This window comes from Aulonocara stuartgranti (assembly GCF_965226115.1).
Source record: "Aulonocara stuartgranti genome assembly, chromosome: 3".
NCBI lineage: Eukaryota > Metazoa > Chordata > Actinopteri > Cichliformes > Cichlidae > Aulonocara > Aulonocara stuartgranti.
The window spans coordinates 59,654,536-59,676,016 of record NC_138941.1 but is presented as its reverse complement, the minus strand read 5'-3'; the positions used below and the strand labels follow the sequence as shown (position 1 = coordinate 59,676,016).

The 21,481-nt window shown below is 41.2% G+C and overlaps 2 protein-coding genes across 3 annotated transcripts; one reads left to right on the top strand and one right to left on the bottom strand.

The window, feature by feature from the left end:
- Positions 1–4,996: 4,996 nt before the first annotated feature.
- On the top strand, positions 4,997–6,006 carry LOC309703917 (uncharacterized protein). Its single transcript, XM_082528829.1, has 3 exons — positions 4,997–5,197; positions 5,284–5,401; positions 5,533–6,006. Exons 1-3 carry the CDS (start codon positions 5,096–5,098, stop codon positions 5,613–5,615), a joined length of 303 nt encoding a protein of 100 aa, XP_082384955.1. The 5' UTR covers positions 4,997–5,095; the 3' UTR covers positions 5,616–6,006.
- Positions 6,007–14,090: 8,084 nt separating this feature from the next.
- On the bottom strand, positions 14,091–20,802 carry LOC309702996 (serine protease FAM111A-like). Of its 2 annotated transcripts, XM_082527699.1 has the most exons (6): positions 20,656–20,802; positions 20,163–20,219; positions 16,956–17,021; positions 16,780–16,842; positions 16,543–16,587; positions 14,091–16,449 (listed from the first exon to the last, which is right to left on the bottom strand). In XM_082527699.1, exons 1-6 carry the CDS (start codon positions 20,761–20,763, stop codon positions 14,683–14,685), a joined length of 2,106 nt encoding a protein of 701 aa, XP_082383825.1. In that variant the 5' UTR covers positions 20,764–20,802; the 3' UTR covers positions 14,091–14,682. The 2 variants fall into 2 exon arrangements, with proteins under 2 accessions (XP_082383825.1, XP_082383826.1); XM_082527700.1 differs by lacking the exon at positions 16,956–17,021.
- Positions 20,803–21,481: the final 679 nt, after the last annotated feature.

Here is a 21,481-nt window from a genome sequence, read left to right as displayed (position 1 = left end):
CACTGGTTGTCAGTAGGTAAACAATTAAAATTGTACAGTCAGAAATATCAAGTTATTCTTAATACTGCAGACTTGCAATGTGTAAGTTGTCCTAACAGTCATCTTAAGTAAGCTTTACTTAGTTTTTTTGAGGCAACGAGTTTCCTCAATTTTTTTGAGTTCTGGGAACTAATTAGATTTTACAGTGCGGTGGAATCTGACAGCGTGGAAACATCCATGATCACCAACGGATTTCGAAGAGCTGGACTGCTGCATGATGGAGAGGAGGACACCGCCACGGCCCTTCTGAGGGTGTTCAACTCTGACACTGACACTGACAACAAGGATTTGTTTGGTTTTGAAAGTGACAACGAAGGAAAACAGCTGAGAGTGGCTGACGTAGCCACCCTGAGCCTGTTCGTATCCGACACTGGAGAAGAGGACTTTGGTGGTTTTAGTGTGCAGGAAGATGGTGGTGAATGACTGACTTTTCTTCTTGTTAAAGCCGTGTCACTGCACCTGAGCCTAAAAGGTAGGCTGAATCTATTTTTCTGGTGTGCTGATTGTTATGTACTACATTTGTTACTCATTTATGAAGCACAGTACATGTTTCGTACTTGTAATTACCACTACTTGTACATATACCTAAAAAGTTATGCAAATATGTACCCATAACTTGTTTTTCAAAATAGTAATAAAAGGGGTGTGTCTCCAAACAGCCATCTCTTTCCTGACAATTCCCTTTGTGCATATTCTCTTACATATGATAAGTCAACATTGAAACACCTGCGGCTTTTAGTCAGGTGCGGCTAATGTATGTACAAAACAGGATTTTCCCCTGATTTTAGCTTGTGCGGCTAATATTCAGGTGCGCTTTGTAGTCCGGGAAATACGGTAGATATGATTTTTTTACAACAAACTTACCTGCACAAAAAAGGAGCACCTCAAAATAATAAAAAGGTACTTTACAGGATTTTTTTCTTCTCCTGTTCTTGTATTGCATAATTGTTGGTATGTTATATCTATTTATTCCTGCATTATCCACTCTGTTGCTCTGTTGTGAATTTCCCAACAGACAGCCCAATAAATGCCATCTTATATTATTACTAGAACACATGATTTCATTAATGGGTTGGTCTTTATATATCTTGTAAGTCTCAAACTGGCAGTTACTGGAACTGCAGGAACTGCACTGGTGTTCCTCTAAGATGGGGGTAGTTCATGTTTTGCTCTGAATGTAGCTGTGAAACCTTGTAGGCAGTCCAGCCCTGCTGGTTTTTATTGGTTACATGAAGGTACGTCACAGTGCAATGTTCAACACAGCTGAATTTTGGCTGCAGAAAGTGCGACTACTCTGCGCTGTGCTTTGGTCGATGCAGCAGGAAACCGTTAATGTGCGGTGTAAATAACAGACGCGAATGGGTTCAGAGCGCAATGCTGCGTGTGCAGTGTCCAATGTGAAAGGGCCTTAATGTGGATGGGTTACTATAGAAAAGGTCCAGTCTTTATTTAGTCATTATCATGTAATTAATACTACCTGTGTATTAGTGTTTTGCAGCAATGTGTGGAGCTCTATGGAGCTCTCTAATCTATCTTACTATGATGCACAAAATTCTTGGAAATGGATCTTACACTACCCAAGTTCAGCAGCCAAAATTAGTGCAAACGTATATCTTGGGTCCTGATGCTGGTATCTTGATAACATATTATAATGTTATCATATTGCAGAGCTACACTAGATTACTTTAATTTCATGAATATAACTTTTATCCCCTAGACTGTAAAGATGGCCAATATACTGTATTGTGCTGTCTAGTGTGGGAGACAACACCAGTCTCTGATTCTTTTGTCTTGGTAAAGATCACGCAGAGACGTTTCCAAGGTTTACACAATCGTTTTATTACCAATTTTCATTACAGATGAATCTGGAGATCAGCATATTGCATCCTATGCTAAAGGCTGATCCGAGGAGCATTCTTCACACACACACCTTTATAGAGTACAAGCCTGGGCTTGCCCTCCCCTGAGCTTTGGGACCCCTGGACATCGGGACCCCTGGACATCCCCTGGGCATCGGGGGCTTGGGTCCTGGTTGGTGTTTTGCCGGGGTTGTGGGCGGGTGGGTGCATGGGGGCCCAGCCCTGGCGCAGGGTGCCGCCGGTGCGTCAAGCCACCTGGGGGGCTCTTCAACTGGTGGGGGAGATTGTCACATCTTGCAGGAGCTTTCCTCTCTTCAAGAACTCTCTCTGCAGGAGGGGGAGATACAGGAGAGGTGGAGGAAGATCTCAGCCTGGGCGTCTATTGTCTTATGTAGTCTGGAAGATGAGTGGATGATGGGGTGGGTGCAGTTTTCTCTGTGGTGGGGTTGGGTGAACTGTCCCGGGCTCTGTGGGGCCGGGCGGCGCTGCTGCACTGGGCCCCGGTCTGGATGGGCCTGGGCCCCCTTTCCCTGGCGGGTCGCGGAGTATGGGGGTGCCTACTGGGGTCAGCGGGGGAGCTGGCCCCAGGGAGGGGTCACTTGCCCCTCCCTTCCTTCCCTCCCCATCTCCAGCTGCCTCCCTCTTCCCGCTCCACCACAACCACCCACACATGCAGGGCCTTGGAGTAGGGGTATGTCACCAGGGTGCAGAGGAGGCTACTCCCCCTCTGTCCCCTTCTGGCTGCCTCTGCCTCAATTTTATCCCACAACTTAGACATTCACATTACTCACACTCTCATTACACATACATATAGGATCTTGGGGGTGGGCACAATACACGGAATCCAAATTACCATCAGGGTGTACACCTCACCCCTGGTGTCGTTGCCCACCTCTCAATTTTAAATACACGTAGACATTGAGGGCTAGCAGGAGGGACCATGCGCTTACCTGCTGCTCTCTGGCAGGTAGCTCCAAGCCCTCCTGGGTTTTAAATGCACCTTAGAACACACATGCATCAACACTACAATGAGCGGGTGGAGGGAGGTTTGGAGTCTTCTCTCACCCCCGTTCTCTGCGGCCTGCTGGAGCGGGGGGGCCAGGAGGAGTTGGCCGTCCGACTGCGGTCTGGAGTGTGGGGCCTCCCTGCTGCTGCGGAGTCGGGGCGGTCTGCCTCCCCCCCACCACAGGGAAAAGGGTAACACCACCTGGGTCTGGGTGCAGTTCCCCCCTCCAGGGGCAAGGGTACCTAGACCCAGTTCGTAGAGTACGCTTGGGGAGTGTGATCGTGTATACAGCGTCTCTTTATGTTTGTCTCCACGTTGGTTGAGTGTGGAGTAAGTGCATATGAGAGCATGAGGGTGGGAATGGATGTTTGTGTCTGTGTGTGCCTGTATGTCTGTGTCTATATGTCAGGTTGGGTATCAGACGCCACCTCTCTGGGGACATCTCAGGCCCTCCAAGGTTTGGAGGCCTATCTCCCCCCACCACCACCACTTCCCCTGCCAGTGGCGGACTCCCTCAGACATCGGTGCGTTGGTGGTTCTTTGTGTCCGGGGATGGGCGTCCAGGTACACACCGGCTCACTCCTTGGCGGCCGCTTATCGGGGCCTGGGGCTCGCTCGGGCCACTTCGGAGGTGGGGTGCCCCCGGCCTCTCGGCCTGGGGCTCGGTCACTCAGGCACGGCTGGCTGCCGGCGGAGCTCACAGGCGCGTCACTGCAACTCCCCCTGGCTTCTGCTCCGCGGCTGCTGAGTGAGCCCTCATCTGGGACTCTCCTCAGCTCTTTCTGGGACAGTGGCGCGGCTGCCCCTCTGTTGGTCTTCCTTGGTCTCTTGTGTTCTGGGGGCCTCTGGATGTCTGGAGTTTTGATCCCCTCCATACCTGCTTCATGCCCTGGAGGACGGGGCTGTGACCCCCCCACACCCTCTAGCAGATCATTACATGAAGGAACCTTTTAAAAAAAAAACAAGCGCGTCCATGCTCACAGGTGTACACACGGGTGATCACACCCACAAACTACACCCTTTTTGGCTCCTACCTCAAAGCACACTGTGTTCTGTTGATCTTATGTGCTGCACAATAATGTTTAACATTTAGTATTTACTGTCATATTCCCATATATCATTGTGATGCTGTTTATTCTATTACTCTTGTTCTCTTCTGCTTGTTTTCTTTTTTCTTTCTCAGCAGGTGATCCAGGTGATCGATATATGCATTTTCTTTCTTTTTTTTCTGCCCATTCTGTTGGTTTTTGTTTTTTGCCCTTCTCCCCCGTCCCTCTTCTCAGCTGTTTCTCTTTCCCTCTTTCTTTCTCCCCTTCTTTCCCCCAGTCAAGTCTGTCCCGTATTCAGCAAGTAAAAATAAAATAAACAATAAAAGGTGAATCAAATGGACCATTACGGCAAGGCTGGGATGGTCCATTTGGTAAAGTAAATCCGTTGGGCATCTTTCTTTGCCTTTAGACAATAATTCTGATGGCAAAAGAGCCAATAAAAAAAGGGTGACCTTTGTCCTTAAGATTCAGATGGACTGCTGAGTCTTGTCCTGTGGAGGTGGCTCTTCTGTGTTGTGCCATGCGCTTGTGAAGTGGCTGTTTGGTCTCTCCAATGTAGAGGTCTGGGCATTCCTCGCTACACTGTACAGCATACACCACATTGTTACGTTTGTGTTTTGGAGTTTTGTCTTTGGGATGAACCAGTTTTTTTCTGAGTGTGTTGCTGGGTCTGAAGTAAACTGGCATGTTGTGCTTGGAGAAAATGCTCCTGAGTTTCTCGGATATACCGGCTACATAGGGGATGACAATGTTGTTGTGTCTGTCTTTCTTATCCTGCCTAGCTGGTGTCTGATCTTCTTTTCTGTGCATCTTTGCTGACTTGGTGAAAGCCCAATTAGGATAACCGTATGTTTTAAGTAGTGATGTGACGTTCTGTATCGAGGCTTCGAAGCTTGTGTCGAGTAATGGAGGGGGCGTTTCCGCGATGCGCGTATCGAGGCTTGCTTCATTTATGGGAGGAGCTGAAAACGATGACGTCCGAAGCCTCGCTGCCTGGCTGTACCACGTGACTGGTCCATGAAGTGGTTTGAACTTTGCCGCGAGATATGACAGCGATATAAACCCCTCAGACTTCATTCAAAAATGTGGGTGTTTGATGGAGAGTTGCGGTTAGTGAGAGTTTGGAGACAGTTTGGAGGTTTATGAGAGTGAGGAGAGAAAGTCAGGAGAGAATGGAGCCAGCTAAGAAGAGGAGGATGTCCTCCCCTGTGTGCGAACATTTTGATCTTATTCCTCCCAACAAGGTATGTAAATTTCTACAGAAGATGTATTTTCATAATACTGATGGTGCAATACAATTTATGTTAAGCTGTCTGTACTTTTGTACAAGGTGAAGTGTTTGCTATGTGCCAGGGAGCTGGGATATAACAACAACACCTCATCCATGCTTAGGCACTACAGAGCTTTGCATGAGAATAAGGGGAACACCAATTGTGGAGCAAGACCAGGTGAGCCATCAAATGCCATGATAATATAGCATGCAGTAATGTTACTAAATGATATAACAATATTATACAGCTGTAATAAGTTACCTGTGTGATATTTATATTTGTGCTTTGTCTTTATTGTCTTTCCTCAGGAGAACAATCTCAAATAGATGAAGACCTGGTTAGCATGGTGATTGAGGACTCCCAGCCATTTAGCATTGTGGAGGACAAATGATTCAAAAGATTTGTTAAATCATTAAATCCTAGTTATGTTCTCCCCACTAAAAGGTCATAAAAGCAGTGAAAATTTAGTTTTTACAGAATAAAATATGGGCAGGACTGAGGCTCAAAGCCTGTAGCTGTCCATACCTCAACGTTACAAAAGCACAACCACTGTCCACACCCCAACCACACCTCACCTCACAGTAAATGATCATTTCCATTTTAAGCATTTCCAAATGATCATTTTCCATACTGCCAGTATAAATATACAAAGTATACTGCCATCACTACAATATACATGTTTTACACACTCCTTTTGTTGTTGACATTTACAGGCTGTGTGCAAAAGGCCACACTCTTCAAATTCATGCCAACTAATATTTTTACGTCCAGTAGGTGTCCTACTAGAGCACATGAAGCTTCAAGAAGCTTTGCGCTGGGGTGAACCAATTGGATGAAAAGCTTCAGTGCTTCATGAAGCTTCATCTGCCCATCACTAGTTTTAAGAGTGTCCTTTACATGTGTGTGTTCCTTCTTGTCACGATGAGTTGTGTGGCTGTTAGTGGCTGGACCCAAGTGCAGGGCTCGGAAACAAAACATTAACTTACACGGCAGCTTTATTTGCTGGTAAGACAAACTTGGCAATACATAAACAACAACTTAAACTAACTAGACTGGAGATGCATGCGTGGCATGACATTAACCTGAAGTTAGAGGACGAAGAATACGCACACAACAAAAGTGGAGGACGCAACAACTGGCAGGGAAAAAACACAGGGCTTAAATACATACTGAGGTGATTAGGGAATGTGAAACAGGAGGAGAGCACAGCTGGGACTCATCAGACATGACAAGACAAGGGGAGGCAAAACTCAACACATTGATATAGTACACAGACTTTCAAAGTAAAACAGGAAACTGAACAGACGTGGACTAAACTAGGGGATACGGTTGACAGAGAACAAGAGACACACTGGCAGAAATGACTGTATACTAACAGAAGTAACACAGAACCACAACCTAAGAACTAGAACACAAGAAATGCCAAGGAACTAGGGAGCTAGGAATACTAGTGACAGAAATCAAAACACATCATGAAATCAAGGATAACTAATACAAACAGAAAAACACTGAGTCCACAGACTCAGGACCATTCCCTCATTCTTCAGTGACAATGATTTGCAGAGCACTACCGTAGTTATTGGGCTCCATATACAATGTACTGTTCATTAACCGTTTTCAGTGTTTTAGAGTATGAAATATTTTTAAGGTTTGATCAAGGCCTCATTGTGGTGTACAGCGCATTTCCAACCAGGTTATCCCTGTTATTCACCTTATTTTATGTAGTTTAAATTAGGGGTGGGCTTTTATAATCGACTTATTGATTAAAATCGATTCTGGCTTGGATAACGTAAAATCGATTCATTAAAATCCTGAATCGATTTTTTAATATAAATTTATTTTTCCCGAAATGCCAGAATCTCAGGTGAAACCTCACAAAATTTCAACAACCACCAAACAGCTAAGACAGTAAATGAGAGCAGGTCCACGGATTCTGCACAAATATGTAAACACACAGCGTGGACCCACCGACGGATCAGAATCAGTTAGATGTCGCCTTTCTCACCCGACGGCATGGACACGGTCGGGGCTGAAAGCTGACAGCTCGCTGATTCTGATCTGTTGGCGGGTCCGCGCTTTGTGTTTACGCCCTTTTTGCGCCGAATCTAAAGCTGTTAGTTTTATCTCTCTCCAAACAATACTGACCGAACCAGCAGCAAAAGAAGATCCAAACTACGCTTCACATAAACATCGTCATGAATTCACTCTGACTTTTGCTGTTTTGCTTCCACCAGGATAAAATCACACTTCATGCACAGCTCTCTCTCTCTCTCTCTCTCTCTCTGTACTTCAAGAACAGTTTCCCGTCTAAAAATCTGTTTCCTGCATTATTCGCTTGCTTGTTACGCACAAGTCTACCGTTGTACAGCGCTCTCGGCTGTTCGTTTCCTTTTACATACTTCCGAAAAGAAAACCTAATTTCTGCCGTTCAATACTGAACAAATTTAAACTTTTTAAAATTATACAAAATGCAAAAACGCTTAGCCGTGTCTCTAATAAAACCGCTGTAACTTCAGAGGTAATGTTCATAAGTTGATTAATGGTTTTCTTTCATTTTTGATGTACTGCAGAATATTTTTATAAAATCCCAGGCCAGGAAAATCACCTTCATGTTTTTCTGTGTTTCATTTATATCAAACATCTGTTTTCCACTGCAGTTTAACAGTTTTCAGAGCAGAGCTGTTTAAATGCTCAACACTTACGAGGTAAGTGAAGGCCAGTCTGATCACTGTCCCTTGTTCCTGAGATCTCCATAGCCACCAGATCTCTTAACAGACCTCTCTGCATTGAATCATATCTATTATTAATCTCTGTGTCTCTTCCACAGCATGTCTTTATCCTGTTTTCCTTCTCTCATCCCAACCGGTCGCAGCAGATGGCCCCGCCCCTCCCTGAGCCTGGTTCTGCCGGAGGTTTCTTCCTGTTAAAAGGGAGTTTTTCCTTCCCACTGTCGCCAAAGTGCTTGCTCATAGGGTCATATGATTGTTGGGTTTTTCTCTGTATCTACTGTAGAATATAAAGCGCCTTGACGTGACTTTTATTGTGATTTGGCGATATATAAATAAAACTGAATTGAACTAAATTGAATCTCCTTAATGTCAGCTTCAGATTGATAAAGGCTGCAGTAAGTTTCATGTGCAGTGAATTGTTTCAATCACAAGTGCAATCAGAAGTGTTGTTGTAAAGGTTACAGTTAGCAAACTCTGTCCTTAAAATGCAGGAAGAAAAATTACAAAATATGAGAAGAGTAAAAAGCGTCCATTATTGTGTTAATTTAAATATATAGCTGTATGTGTGTAACTGAAGTGCAGATATGATAATGAGCTGTTCATCTACGTCACTGTAGCCTGAACCTTGGGCTCAAAGTACACATTTAGTTCCTCTAAATTGGACTTCTGTTTTTTCTTAAAAATATACAGTTTCTCATATTGAGGTCAGTACAGTACAGTTATAATCAGCTTTAATCCTGTAAAGTCCCAAAGCTGAGGCTTCTTCACATTCAACTGTGTCCATCACATCATGTGAATCAAGTCAGACTTCTCTACATGAAGAGATGGAGACAAAAGGTGAGGCTGAAAAGATGGAAGAAGACAAAGATGAAGGAGTGAGCAGGACGACCCTCGCTGCTGTCAAACACACTATTCAAGTCAGTTGTGGTGTGGTTGGCACTGGTGGCTGTTCTGTGCAGTTTACACTGAAGTCACTGTTTGTCCCAGTGAACGTGAACGTCATGAAGCCTGGCTGGTTGGAAGAGCTCTGGCTGTTGATGCAGGTCTGGTACTGGGACAGTCTGGTGTAGACTCCTGGAAAATTCAGCAAGGAGCAACCTCTCCCAGAACTGATAGTTCCCACCTGAATCCAGTGACCATTCTGTTTGCTCGCCATTGGACCTCTTGAAGTCTCCCTTTGAGATCAGTTTTCAGTGATTCTCCCCACTCCATAGTCACAGTTACACTGCCTGTTTCCCACAACAAGAACCTCCACCTCCATCAGGTTTTGTGGAGGGGGAAGGTGAACTGAAGGGGTAATATATATATATACACCCAGCACGCCCCTGCGGGCGGTTTATCCTTCAAGCTCGGGTCCTCTACCAGAGGCCTGGGAGCTTGAGGGTCCTGCGCAGTATCTTAGCTGTTCCCAGGACTGCGCTCTTCTGGACAGAGATCTCCGATGTTTTTCCCGGGATCTGCTGGAGCCACTCGCCTAGCTTGGGAGTCACTGCACCTAGTGCTCCGATTACCACGGGGACCACCGTTACCTTCACCCTCCACATCCTCTCGAGCTCTTCTCTGAGCCCTTGGTATATATATATATATATATATATATAGTTGTTTATATATATATATATTTAGTTGTTTATATATATATATCAGTTTGTAATAAATGACATGACAAATGTACCTTCAAACAAAAAGGAAAGCTGCACCAAACTTAAAATCAAAGTACAAGTGTGTAAACAAAGATGGGGAAACATGATGTGTTTCTCCGCTGGAGCTCTCTGCAGAACACAGTCACATGGTTAACTAGTGGAGTGCTTTGATCCCACTCTGTCGTCCTGTTGTGTTTTGTGGTTTGAGCATTTGAGATGAAGCACAACAGCTGTTGTTTAAACATCATATATGGAAAATAAACTTAGCTCAACACATAGACAGTAGATTGACACCAACATGTAGTAGATGTCTGATACCACTGGAGTGGAACCTGCCTCTCATCATATAACAGCTGGGATAAACTCCAGTGCCCCTGTGACCCTGATAAGGATAAGTGAAAAAGAATGAATAGAGAGATGGATGTAAGCACATCGCATCAGGCTCCCTCGTGTGGCCATTTAAACACACTGCAAGCAACATCCTCCATTAAAAGATAAAGCATGAAATGACAAGATGGGACTACACAGAATGATAACCAAACTGTTTATATTGTGTGGATACAATGTTTTAATGTCAAAGCATCCATTCAATGATAACAGAAAAAATGTACATGTTGCAATTTCAGAACTTTTCTGAGAATCATCTTTTTTTTATTTCTTTTCTAACTCAGAAGATAATTTCAACCCAACTTTTTTAGTTTGTTCGCTTCTTGTAGACACTTTTCTTCTATTTTTTTATTCTGCTTTTTATGTGACTCCAGGACATATGAAATATTTTTATAATGAGAAATTGCTGTTACTCAATTTGGAAGAAGCACTGACAAAAGGTATATATAAGCAATTGTGTGAAATGTCTAAAATGTTTTGTCTGTCATTATTTAAAGAATATGATGTTTGAAAACTTTATAAAATACTTTTGGTATTGTTTTGCTACTTCCATGCTTCTGCCCTCTGTTTCACACTAATCCGAAGAGGCATTTGGCTTGAAAGTTTATCATAATTTAAAAATGTTTTATAGAAACATTTCCCCACCATGGAGCCAATTCCTTTTGAAAGGGTAAAAGTGCGTTGACAAATTACTGGTAAGTAACATTTTAAGATTGAAAGATTCACAAAGACACATAAAAGTCTTTAAATCAATGCAGACAAAAATACAGATTTTGAACATATAAAGAACCATGTTTTGGGCGCATGCGCACGCAGCGACCGGCAGTGAGTGAGAGCTTGGCATCCTAAGTTTTTAAGTTTTTATCATTTCTTTTCGGTTCTATTGCTGGCATGTGTTTTGGTTGAAAGAAGTGACAGTTTTCTTACAAAGTGACACACGCTCCACAACAGTGAGAACGTCATGGATTCTTTCTTCTTCATTTTGGTTGGATTTCTACTGTGCTGGCTTGTTTCCAACGAGGTGGGCGAGGCCGTGAGTCAGCTGAGGATTGTTTACTCCCGCGACGAACTGTTACAACTTAACTTACCGTATGATGGTAAGGACCTCACCTCATGTATGCCGGATTTTATACATAAAGACTCTAACAGAACGAGTGAGAAGAGGAAGAGGAAAAGAGGGAGACGTGGAGGTGTTAAATTGCGTATGAGGAGACAACAGGTCAGTCGGTTTCCCCTGCCGTCTGTTATCCTTGGAAATGTTCAGTCTCTTAGGAACAAGCTGGATGAACTCCAGGGAAACGTCAGGTTCCAGAAAGACTTCAGGGACAGCTGTGTAATGGCTTTTTCCGAGACATGGCTGACGGAGCTGGATCAGGACGCCGATTTTTCAATTGACGGTTTTGGAGCTCCCTTTGGCCGGGATCGGGATGCCCGGGTAACAGGGAAATCTCAAGGAGGGGGAGTATGCTTGTATGTGAACAAACGTTACTGTAGTGCTGTGACTGTTAGAGAATGTATTTGTACACCAGATGTTGAACTTTTATCCGTGTCACTGCGCCCTTTTTATCTCCCTCATGAGTTTCCACAACTTTTTATTACCGTAGTTTACATTCACCCGAAGGCTCACCCCGCCTCCACTTGCAGCATCATTTCAGATGTAGTGCAGAAGCTGCAGGCGCTTTCTCCTGATGCACCAAACTTTATAATGGGGGACTTTAACCACGTCTCCCTTAAATCAACTTTGGGCAATCTGTATCAATATGTATCCTGTCCTACCAGACGGGATAAAATGTTGGACCTTTGTTACGGATCGGTGAAGAATGCTTATAAATCCCTCCCGCTTCCTCCTCTGGGATCTTCTGACCATAACTGTGTGCAGCTTCTGCCCATCTATAAAACTGTCTTAAAACGAGAGAAGACAAAGACTAAGGATGTTGACATATGGTCAGAAGAATCTGTGCTTACCTTGCAGGAATGTTTTAAGTGTACAGATTGGGAAGTTTTTATTCAGTCTTGTGGAGATGATCTCGACGCTTTGGTGGATGTTACTAGCTCTTATGCAGTATTTTGTAAAGACATGATTATACCCCGTAAGCGCGTTAAAGTCTACGCTAACAATAAGCCATGGGTCACTAAAAGCGTCAAATCCTGTTTAAGGAAAAAGAGACAGGCCTTTAAAGGGGGGGCTGTTACCGATTTTCATACAGCTACCAAGGAAATGAAAATCGAGATCTTGAAAGCAAAACAGAGCTACAAAAACCTTCTTGAAAGCAAATTTGCTGCAAAAAATTTTGGGTCTACCTGGACTTGTGTGAAAACCATAGCAGGGTTTCAAAATCCCCAGAGCAGTAGTCAGGTCGTTTTAGATGGTTTTAATTCAGACAGAGATTTTGCAAATGCTTTAAACATGTTTTATGCTCGTTTTAGTTCTTCTGATTTTAGCGAGGATATTTTGGAACTGAAACAGAAACTGAGAGATACTCAGCACTTTATCATTGAACTCAGCGATGTTAAAAAGGCCTTTCATACAGTCAATGTGAACAAGAGCCAGGGTCCTGATAATATTAGTGGCCGCCTAATTACATCTTGTGCTGATGAACTCAGTCCTATATTTCAGGTTATTTTTAACAAATCCTTGCAAACACAACATGTGCCCTCTCTTTGGAAAGAAGCAGTCGTGGTTCCTGTCCCTAAATCTAGTCGTCCAAAAATTCTAAACGACTTCAGGCCTGTTGCCCTCACTTCAGTTGTAATGAAGGTCTTTGAAAAAATCATCAGAAATGTGATTATGAAAGAGACTGAAGGTCAGCTGGATCCAATGCAGTTTTCATATAGGCCCAACAGAGGAGTGGAGGACGCACTTTTGACTTTACTAAATCTAATTCTTAAACATGTAGAGAGTAAAGGGACTTTTGCAAGACTTCTTTTCATTGATTTTTCTTCGGCTTTTAATACAATACAGCCCCATATTTTAATTAAAAGACTTTTAGAACAGTTTGAAATCAGGAAAAACCTGGTGGGCTGGATTTTAGATTTTTTAACTGACAGGTCACAAAGAGTGAGAATAAATGGGGTTCTGTCTGACCCAGTGTTCTCCTCCACAGGTTCTCCTCAAGGGTGCGTCCTATCGCCCTTATTATTCACTCTCTATACAAATATGTGTCAGGGCAGACATGAAAACAGGGTCATTATTAAATATGCAGATGACTCTGTTATTGTCAGCTTACTGAAAGAGGGTGAAATTAACCACGGTCCAGTCATTGATGACTTTGTTCAGTGGTGTGAGGAGTCTCATATCTAAAACAAAAGATATGGTTGTTGATTTTAGGAAACAACAAAATGGGCACATAGTCACTTTAATTAAAGGTCAGAAAATAGAGCAAGTGCAATCATATAAATATCTTGGGACCATAATAAATGAAAAACTGAACTTTGATCAAAATTGCAAATCAGTTTGTAAAAAGGGTCACCAGCACCTTTATTGCCTTAGGAAACTTGTTCATTTCCACATTGACCAAAAAATTTTAACTTTGTTTTATCGTTCTTTTATTGAGTCTGTTTTATCCTTTTGTTTGGTGGCATGGTTTGGTCAGACCTCTGTCACAGAGAAAAACTCTCTAAATCAGATAGTGAGATGGTCCCGTCGTCTGATAGGTGAGCCACAGTCTTGTTTAGCCTCCCTGTACTCTAAGCAGGTACAGAGGATGGCTTTATCAATCCTTAAAAATGGTTCCCATCCTCTAAGGGGTGAATTTCAGCTTCTTCCCTCAGGACGGAGGTTTCTATTTCCGAGATGCAGGACAAAGCGTTATAAAAATAGCTTTGTCCCCGTTGCTGTCACTGAATTAAATAAGAACTGTTTTTGATTCGAAATATTAAAATTACTATATATGTGCCACAGTGAGCTTTATATATTTACTAGGTGTGTGTGGGGGTTTTTTTTTTTTGTTTGTTTTTAAAGGGATGCCAAATGCTGTCATTTTTCTGTAAAGCAAATTTACCTTGTCTTTGGGTATAAATAAAGTTACCTTACCTTACCTTCCTCGTGAAGCGTTGTAGTTTGTCATTGACTTCATCTCAACTTTTTACCACACAGACAAGGAACTGCTGTGATGCTTCACTTCCCATTTATTATCAACCAAATATTGTTTAATGGTGACTTTTCAAAATGAACTCAAACAAATACAAAGAAAAATTAATTTGTATTTTCCAACATCAAAATGACAAATGAAAAAAGAATATGTATCGAAACATAATAGCGAAAAGTAATGAAAGAAATGCAAATTAAACTAAATGCATGAAGTCTGTCATTGAACACTGTGTGACCCAGGACCACGACACAGTCTTTATGAAAGAAAGGAAAATTTGCACTTTTGAACTTATGTTGAAAAATGTGGTAACTTCATGTTTAGACTTACTGAATGAAACTCGAGTGAGTTTTAAAAACATGCAGGAAGTTTAAAATCGAAAATAAATTCCATTTTCAAACAGCAACAAAAATCAAAAACTATAAAACTGACAATCTCTGAGTACATCACAACCACATTAGTTTCAACTTCAGAGACAGAAACATTTTCTGTTATTACTAACTACTGAAATCCTGTTTAGAATTTATTGATTTTATCAACCACAAGTTAAGAGCTAACCAATCATATTCATATATATAAATGCATAAAATATTGCCCTTATGCTGAAGGATTCTCTAACCTGAAGGACTGACCTCCATTTGCTCCACAGGATCCTCCTGCTTTATGTTGAGTACGTCTGTCAGTAACTTGTTTCCCTTTGCCTCCTCCTCAACTCTTTTCAACAGTTCCTCATTTCCACTGTTCTTTAGATTACTCACAAACCTTTCAAATATCATAGTCAGCGAATGGGCATACTCAATTACACTTTCGACTTCTTTTGTAAAACCATAGGTAAATCCTGCAGTGTGCAAACCAAAAACTTTGCCAAGTCCATTAAACACTGGAGAGCCAGAGGCACCGTGATACATGAAAGTGTGGTAGGTCCCTACTTTTCCTGCTTTATGTCCACCCTGCAATATGTTTTCAATGCCTCGCTTTCTGACATGATCACTGAGCAAGTTTATGATTAATTGGTACTGACTTAAATAATCATCAATAGCCTGTCCTCTCTTCTCTATCTCAATGATAAATGTAGGATCCATTTCTTTTACTCGCCCTGCTGGGTGTCCAATGATGCAGGCTTCACCATTGGCAGGCAGTGGACCAAACTTGCTGAGCAGCCCTGGTGGGACCTTTATCTTCTGTGCTGTCTTTTGCTGGTTTGGTTTTGAGCCTTCAGGGTTGAGCTCCAGAACTGCATAATCTAGATCAGCATCAAAGTCAATGAATGTATTCTTTGCTCTAAAGTAGTAGTAATTTGTTTCTGGCTCAGGCTCCTCATAATCAAAAATAGCAAACACTTCTACATCCTGCTGCAGCTTCTTTCCTTCAACGTAACCTTTAAATAAATGTGCGTTAGTCAGGATGAAAGTATCAAACAGCACGAAGCCTGTTCCCGTAGAAACATCAGTAATAACGACTTTGCAAACTGACTTTCCCAGTTCTAGCAGCTTCCTGACTCTGTGAACTTCACTGAAGGACTGCTGGATCTTTCCAAAGTTCTCCTTCCTGAGATTCAGTTCTTCCTGGAAAGAATCACCAGGGAATCTACTCTCCATCAATCGTTTCAGATCTGGAAACTGCTCACGCAGTCGATCATAAATCTTGTCTCTATCAACATCACTGCTGGTTTCTATCACTGTTTTTACACGGATTCCCTCCTGTCGTGCTAAATCGATAATCTCTGACTCTGATCTGCTTTCACATTTACTTTGAGAATTATTTGATGGGCTTTCTTGCAGCTTTTCATTTTTTATTTTTTTTTTAACTTTTGGAAGGCGTATCTTGAATTGTTTCTGGTGTAGGTTTTTTACCTTTTGTGTGCATACAGTGAGGTGGTCTGGGTTATTATTGTCAGACAGCTTAAAGTTGCCAAGGTCATCAATGAAGCGACCGTCTCTCTTCAGAGCCTCAGCCACAGTTATTCCCTTTTCTCCATAAACACAGAGGTTCTTGAACTGTTTTACATGATTATTTTTAAAAAGTTTCTTTTTTTTAGTGTGTAGCCCACCAACTGTGTCTATATAGAAGACAGAATAGTGCTCTTTTGGATGCACTATTTTGGAATGTTGGACTTCACCTTCAACTTTTTCTGCTCTACGTGATATGATCAGACACTCACCATCATCAATACAAGAACAGGGGAAATGTGTTGCAACACTTGACTTCTTATCCTCTTTACCTAGCTGAATGATAATGTTCTCATCTGCATATGTAATGTTCTCATTGCATTCCTCATTTGATTTTATGGCTTCTAGAACTGTGCAGAGCTGATCACACTGAACAGTGTATTCATTACTATCTTGACCAAATTTCACTGTGAATTCATGTGAGTGTTGGACCTAGAGGAAATTAAAGAGATGGTTAGAAACAGAGTGGTGCTTAAAAAGCAAGGCAGAGCAGAATACTCATGTAATGCAACAGGATATACTTACAATGAAATCACTGTCATTTTCCTTCTTCACACATCGTGTAAATCCCTGCACAAATGACAGATATTAAGGTGAAATATAAATGAGGTGAAATGTCTCAAAAAGGTCCAGACGCTTTTCTTTCCAAAGCTCCTTAGACTACGATGACCTGGATGACTGATAAGCTACACGGACATCTCAAAAACTTACAAGCATATTTATTACTCAATTAGCTATTTTCACATCGACATAAGACCTCACCTGAGGGGATTTAGGTCCCTCTGGCTGCATGCTTGCTTTGCTGCTTCTGCCACTGGGACTGTCCTGATGAAAAACAAAAACAAAAAAAGAAAAGCACAGATAAAGTTATTTGGCTAACAGATTCAGAGTATAAATGGGGAAGCTATAACACTGCAGCATTGTTAGCTTTTACTTACCCTTTGTTTAGCAAAAAAGTCCCTAATATCACCTGTGTTCTTTGGTCGTTTGGGAGGTATTTTCTCCTGAAATCATGACCATAAAAGCAGAGTATGTCAAGTGCTTGTTCTTAATAGGGGGAGTAAGTCTCTTTTTTCTACTCTATTCTTCAAGGAGTGATGAGTTCAGAAAAATAATTAATATCTAAAAATATCCAGAAATGAAAAATGTTGAAAATGCCTGTTGACACATATCATGAGCAAATACTTAGAAAATGTCACAATACAATCAAACTCAGTTGAAGCAATTAACCTTGGATGTCTTGTGGGTTTCTCCAACTTTCTCCAAGCTCAGGCTTGGCTGCTTTTGGAAAATACACTACACAAGTAGCAACAAATTGCCCGCCAAAAGTCAAAGCTATGTCACACTTCTAGTTACTCTTGAGCCATGCCTCTAAACTAATCAATATAGAGCCCTGCCCAGCAGCTTAATATGGTTGCTTAGAAGAACTTACACGAAAATAGGTACCTTTTTGTTTCTCCCAAAAAGGCCTAACAGGAACATTTCTTGCTCTAGGAAACCAAAATATGGCATCTTCATACTCATTTTTGCAAGTGTTGGATTTTATTTTTTAACAAACTAGATGTAGCCTGTCTGTATATGGGTATTTTATACTCCGACAGGTATAATTTCAAAATTACAAGCAGAAAAAACCTGGACAAGCTGGCTCATTGGTTTTTCCTGTGATTAGCATGTTTTAGCATGTTAAGACAAGACTGGTCTAATAACTTTATGTATACAGATGTCCCTGGTGAGTGTGTTTGGTGGAAGTAAAACAAACGACTGAAGGAAGCTCTTTGTTCTTTAACGTCTCAATGGTTTGGTTTAAAACAAAAAAGAATGCCCCAGTCAGTTATTATCGTGAATAGCCATGCAGATAGCTTCGGTTTACTGGCAAAGGCCAAGAAGATTTTTATAACAAAATTGTCTTCCTTTACTCCTCTTTGCATCAAACAGACAACTTTCAGCTTACACTGAAGCAGACAACGGGTGGATCTGTAAAATCTGACAAAGCTTGGGGAATTGGTGTGTCCGCAGTTATCAACTATTAATGACTTACACATGTGTGATCTGTGATTGTTTGAATATGAAATTTCAGCGGGTAATGAACAATGACTCACTGCTCGCTTCCACGTGGAAAGGAAGTAATTAAAAGTGGGAAAAAACCTGGTATAGTGTGTGTGTGTGTGGGGGGGGGGGGGGGGGGGGGTTCTATTGTTTAACAATGTTTTCAGGTGGGGCTTTATTTTAAGTTCGACTCATCTAAGGAGCTTGGAAAGAAAAGCGTCTGGACTTCTTTAAGTTGCTTGAAGACGTTTCACCTCTCATCTCAAGCTTCTTCAGTTCTGAGGGTCAAATGGTGGAGAGTCCCAGATTTAAGCCCTGTGGGAGTATCCCACCGAGGGGGACAGTGGACCCCCTCATGATCCTCTACCTAAACACATGAGCCAAGGTGTGAAAATGGGTGTAGATCACAATCAGCCAAGGTTTCGGGTGTGTTCATTGTGAAACCTGGCCCCACCCTTTCATGTGATTTCTTGAGGTCAGATGGCCCAGGATGTGAGTGGGTGTTAAGGCGTCTGGGAAGGGATCTCAAAACTGGATTATAGATGGCAGAGAGTTGGTGTCGTAAACCACCGCCTCTGTTCAAAGATGGTTGCTCACAGTGGACATAAATGGCTTCTTTTACACCAACACCAACTGCCTGCCTTGTTTGTAATCTCATCACTAAATCCAGTATCAGTGCCTTCATATGCATAAGATGGAAAACAATTAATTCTTACAAATGCAGGCCAAGAGTTGTCTGCTGAGAGTAAAAATAGTTTTATTAACCATTTACTACCCACTGGGTCCCTGGTGACGTATCTAGCCAACTCAGGTGCCAGTGATTCTAAAAATCAAGCATGTAAATTCTGCTAACTCATTTTGCCTTCCAGACACTATTTTTTAAAGACATGCAAATTCTTCAACTTTCTATTAATCATTAACAAAAACAAAAAGAAAAAAAAATATTTAAGTAACTTTTCTTTAAGTTTTCTTAAAAAACATAACTTTAAGTTATTGTGGTGAATGGTTTTAACAGAGTTGTTCCTCCCACATTTCCAAATCTCGCTTCCCCAGCAGTGTAACAATAAGATACATTTTGATATTAGGACCAACTTGTTATGCCGAATATTGTAGTGATCTATAATGCTCAGCATGTTCAGCAAGTCATAACATACACTGAATAAATACTAAAACTTGAATAATACACGTGCATTAGTCACTCAGGATGGAAGAACTACGTATTCTAGAAATAAAGAGACAAAATAAAAGACAATAATAAACACAATAATTATGACAGGTTTTTTGTCTGTGTGTGTGTGATTTCTGGCTTTAACATTACGTGTTTTTTTTTGTCTTTTCTTATTTTTTTAATATGCAGAGATTGTTTAACATATTTTCTAGAATAGGGTCCCGTTTACTTGTGAAGTGTCAAAAAAACTACAGCAAAAACATAATAAATGAGATGAATATCAAACAAAACAAAAAAAATCACATATATCCAAATGTGCTTTAAGAAATTATAAAATTTTCAGTTTTTATGAAAGAGAGGAAAAAAATCCCATTGTGTTTCCACTACAGTATGTATTAAAACATTGTTTAAGACACTGAGGCAGTGTCTATGAAAATCTGATCATTTTAAACTCAAAACTGCCAGAAGATTAAAATTCTACAAGCACCAGTAAAATTGTTATTTGTAAAAAATTCTAAATAAAATTTAATTTTCAAACCCAAAGACAAGTTCAAAATTCATGTACGATCTTTCTCCTATATGTTGCTTGTTGTGTGATGAAATGGACACTCGGGGGAGCTGGTGGTGTATAATTTACTCAAACAGCCTGTGGAGGCGTTCCTTTCAGCAACAACTTGTGAAGAAAAGAACCAACTTCTCAAAGTATTTTTTATTTCATCCGCTTAATTGGAAAGGGGTCCCTCAGTGTCGACTATATACATTTAATTTTTGTATGTGCTTATAATGACAAAACTAGAATAGATATGTGCTTAAAAGAGATTTGCTAAGCGCTAAGGTATTACTGAGGTCATAGTAGGTGTTGTTGTTATACCAGACCTCAGATAATAAAAACATTAAAAACCTAAAGATTTACGCTGACATAAGGGTTCACCTGAGAGTTAGTATCTCCTCGTGGCTGCGTGCACACTCTGCTGCTTCCAGGAATGTACTATAAAAAGATACACATAAAAATGAACTCAACCAGAGTGTTAAGATCATAAAATAAGAAGTATAAACCAGCAGAATTATTAACCAAAATGTTACATTTTTCTTTATGTATGTAATGCATGTGTTAAGTTGGAGTTTCATTTCACAGACATTTTATTGACTTCCTGGTTCACACTCCAAAGGCACACAGTGAGAAAACAGACTGCTATAGTCCCTCCTCTCAAACCTAAAGGACTGTTTGAAGAGCTCGGGTGTGGCTTACACATAAAAGCAACTCAGATCCAAGTTCACTTGGACTTCATCTGAAACTTGTAAACTTGACAGTTTTTTCTTAGAGGTAATAATCCTTAAAAAACAACAACAACAAAAAACTATAATAACTGGTTATATCAGATGTAGTTTATCTGACTTTATAAGAGAGATCGTTTTTTACTCACCAAACTACTGCTGCGCTGGAGAGATCCGCTGACTTCTGGAAGGAAGCAGAAAGCAACTGAATGATACTGAGCGGGAGGAACCTGTGACCAAGAGAGACTTGATCTCATGGTAACCTATTAACCAATCACATGTGTAGAGGTCTTTTGGGGGCGTTTTTACTTTGCATGTTAAACGCTGGATGAGTGTGGGAATAAACCCACAATTGAGTTAAATGAATCAAAAAAGTAATTTAAGCTTTGTACATGTCTGTGGCTCTTAGAACCACTGGTCTAGAGTTGTATGTGCGGACAGGGGTGAAGAAAGAGAGGGAGATATTATATGATTTTATAATGTATAACCCTCTGTAAGAGGAATAAAGGAATCAGTATGGTGTTTTCCTTCATTTACATGCTGTTTGATTGGCTGCAGTGTCCTGAGAGAGAACCTGGCACTCTGTGGATTACATCTTTCTCTTGGATGTGCTTTAACCCTTTAAAGCCTAGTGCAGGGGTCGGCAACCTGCGGCTCCGGAGCCGCATAGTCCTTATTTAGTCCTTATAGTGCGGCTCGGCATGGTTTGGGAGAATAAATTATAAGTATGTAGCTGAAGTGTATTTTATTTATTTTAGTTCTTTTTTAACTTGTGGTTCTAAATTGGAAGATTATTGTGATATTGAAATATAAAAATAAAATTATATTTTATTATTTTTTTCATCGCTCAAAATAAGCGTCACACTCGCGGAAGCCGGTGTACCCGCCGAAACGCCGTGCATTTATCGAGACTTTCAGCCATTATTATTATGGATCTTCGGATCCACATTATGTCAGCAGCTATTTTCCACCGTG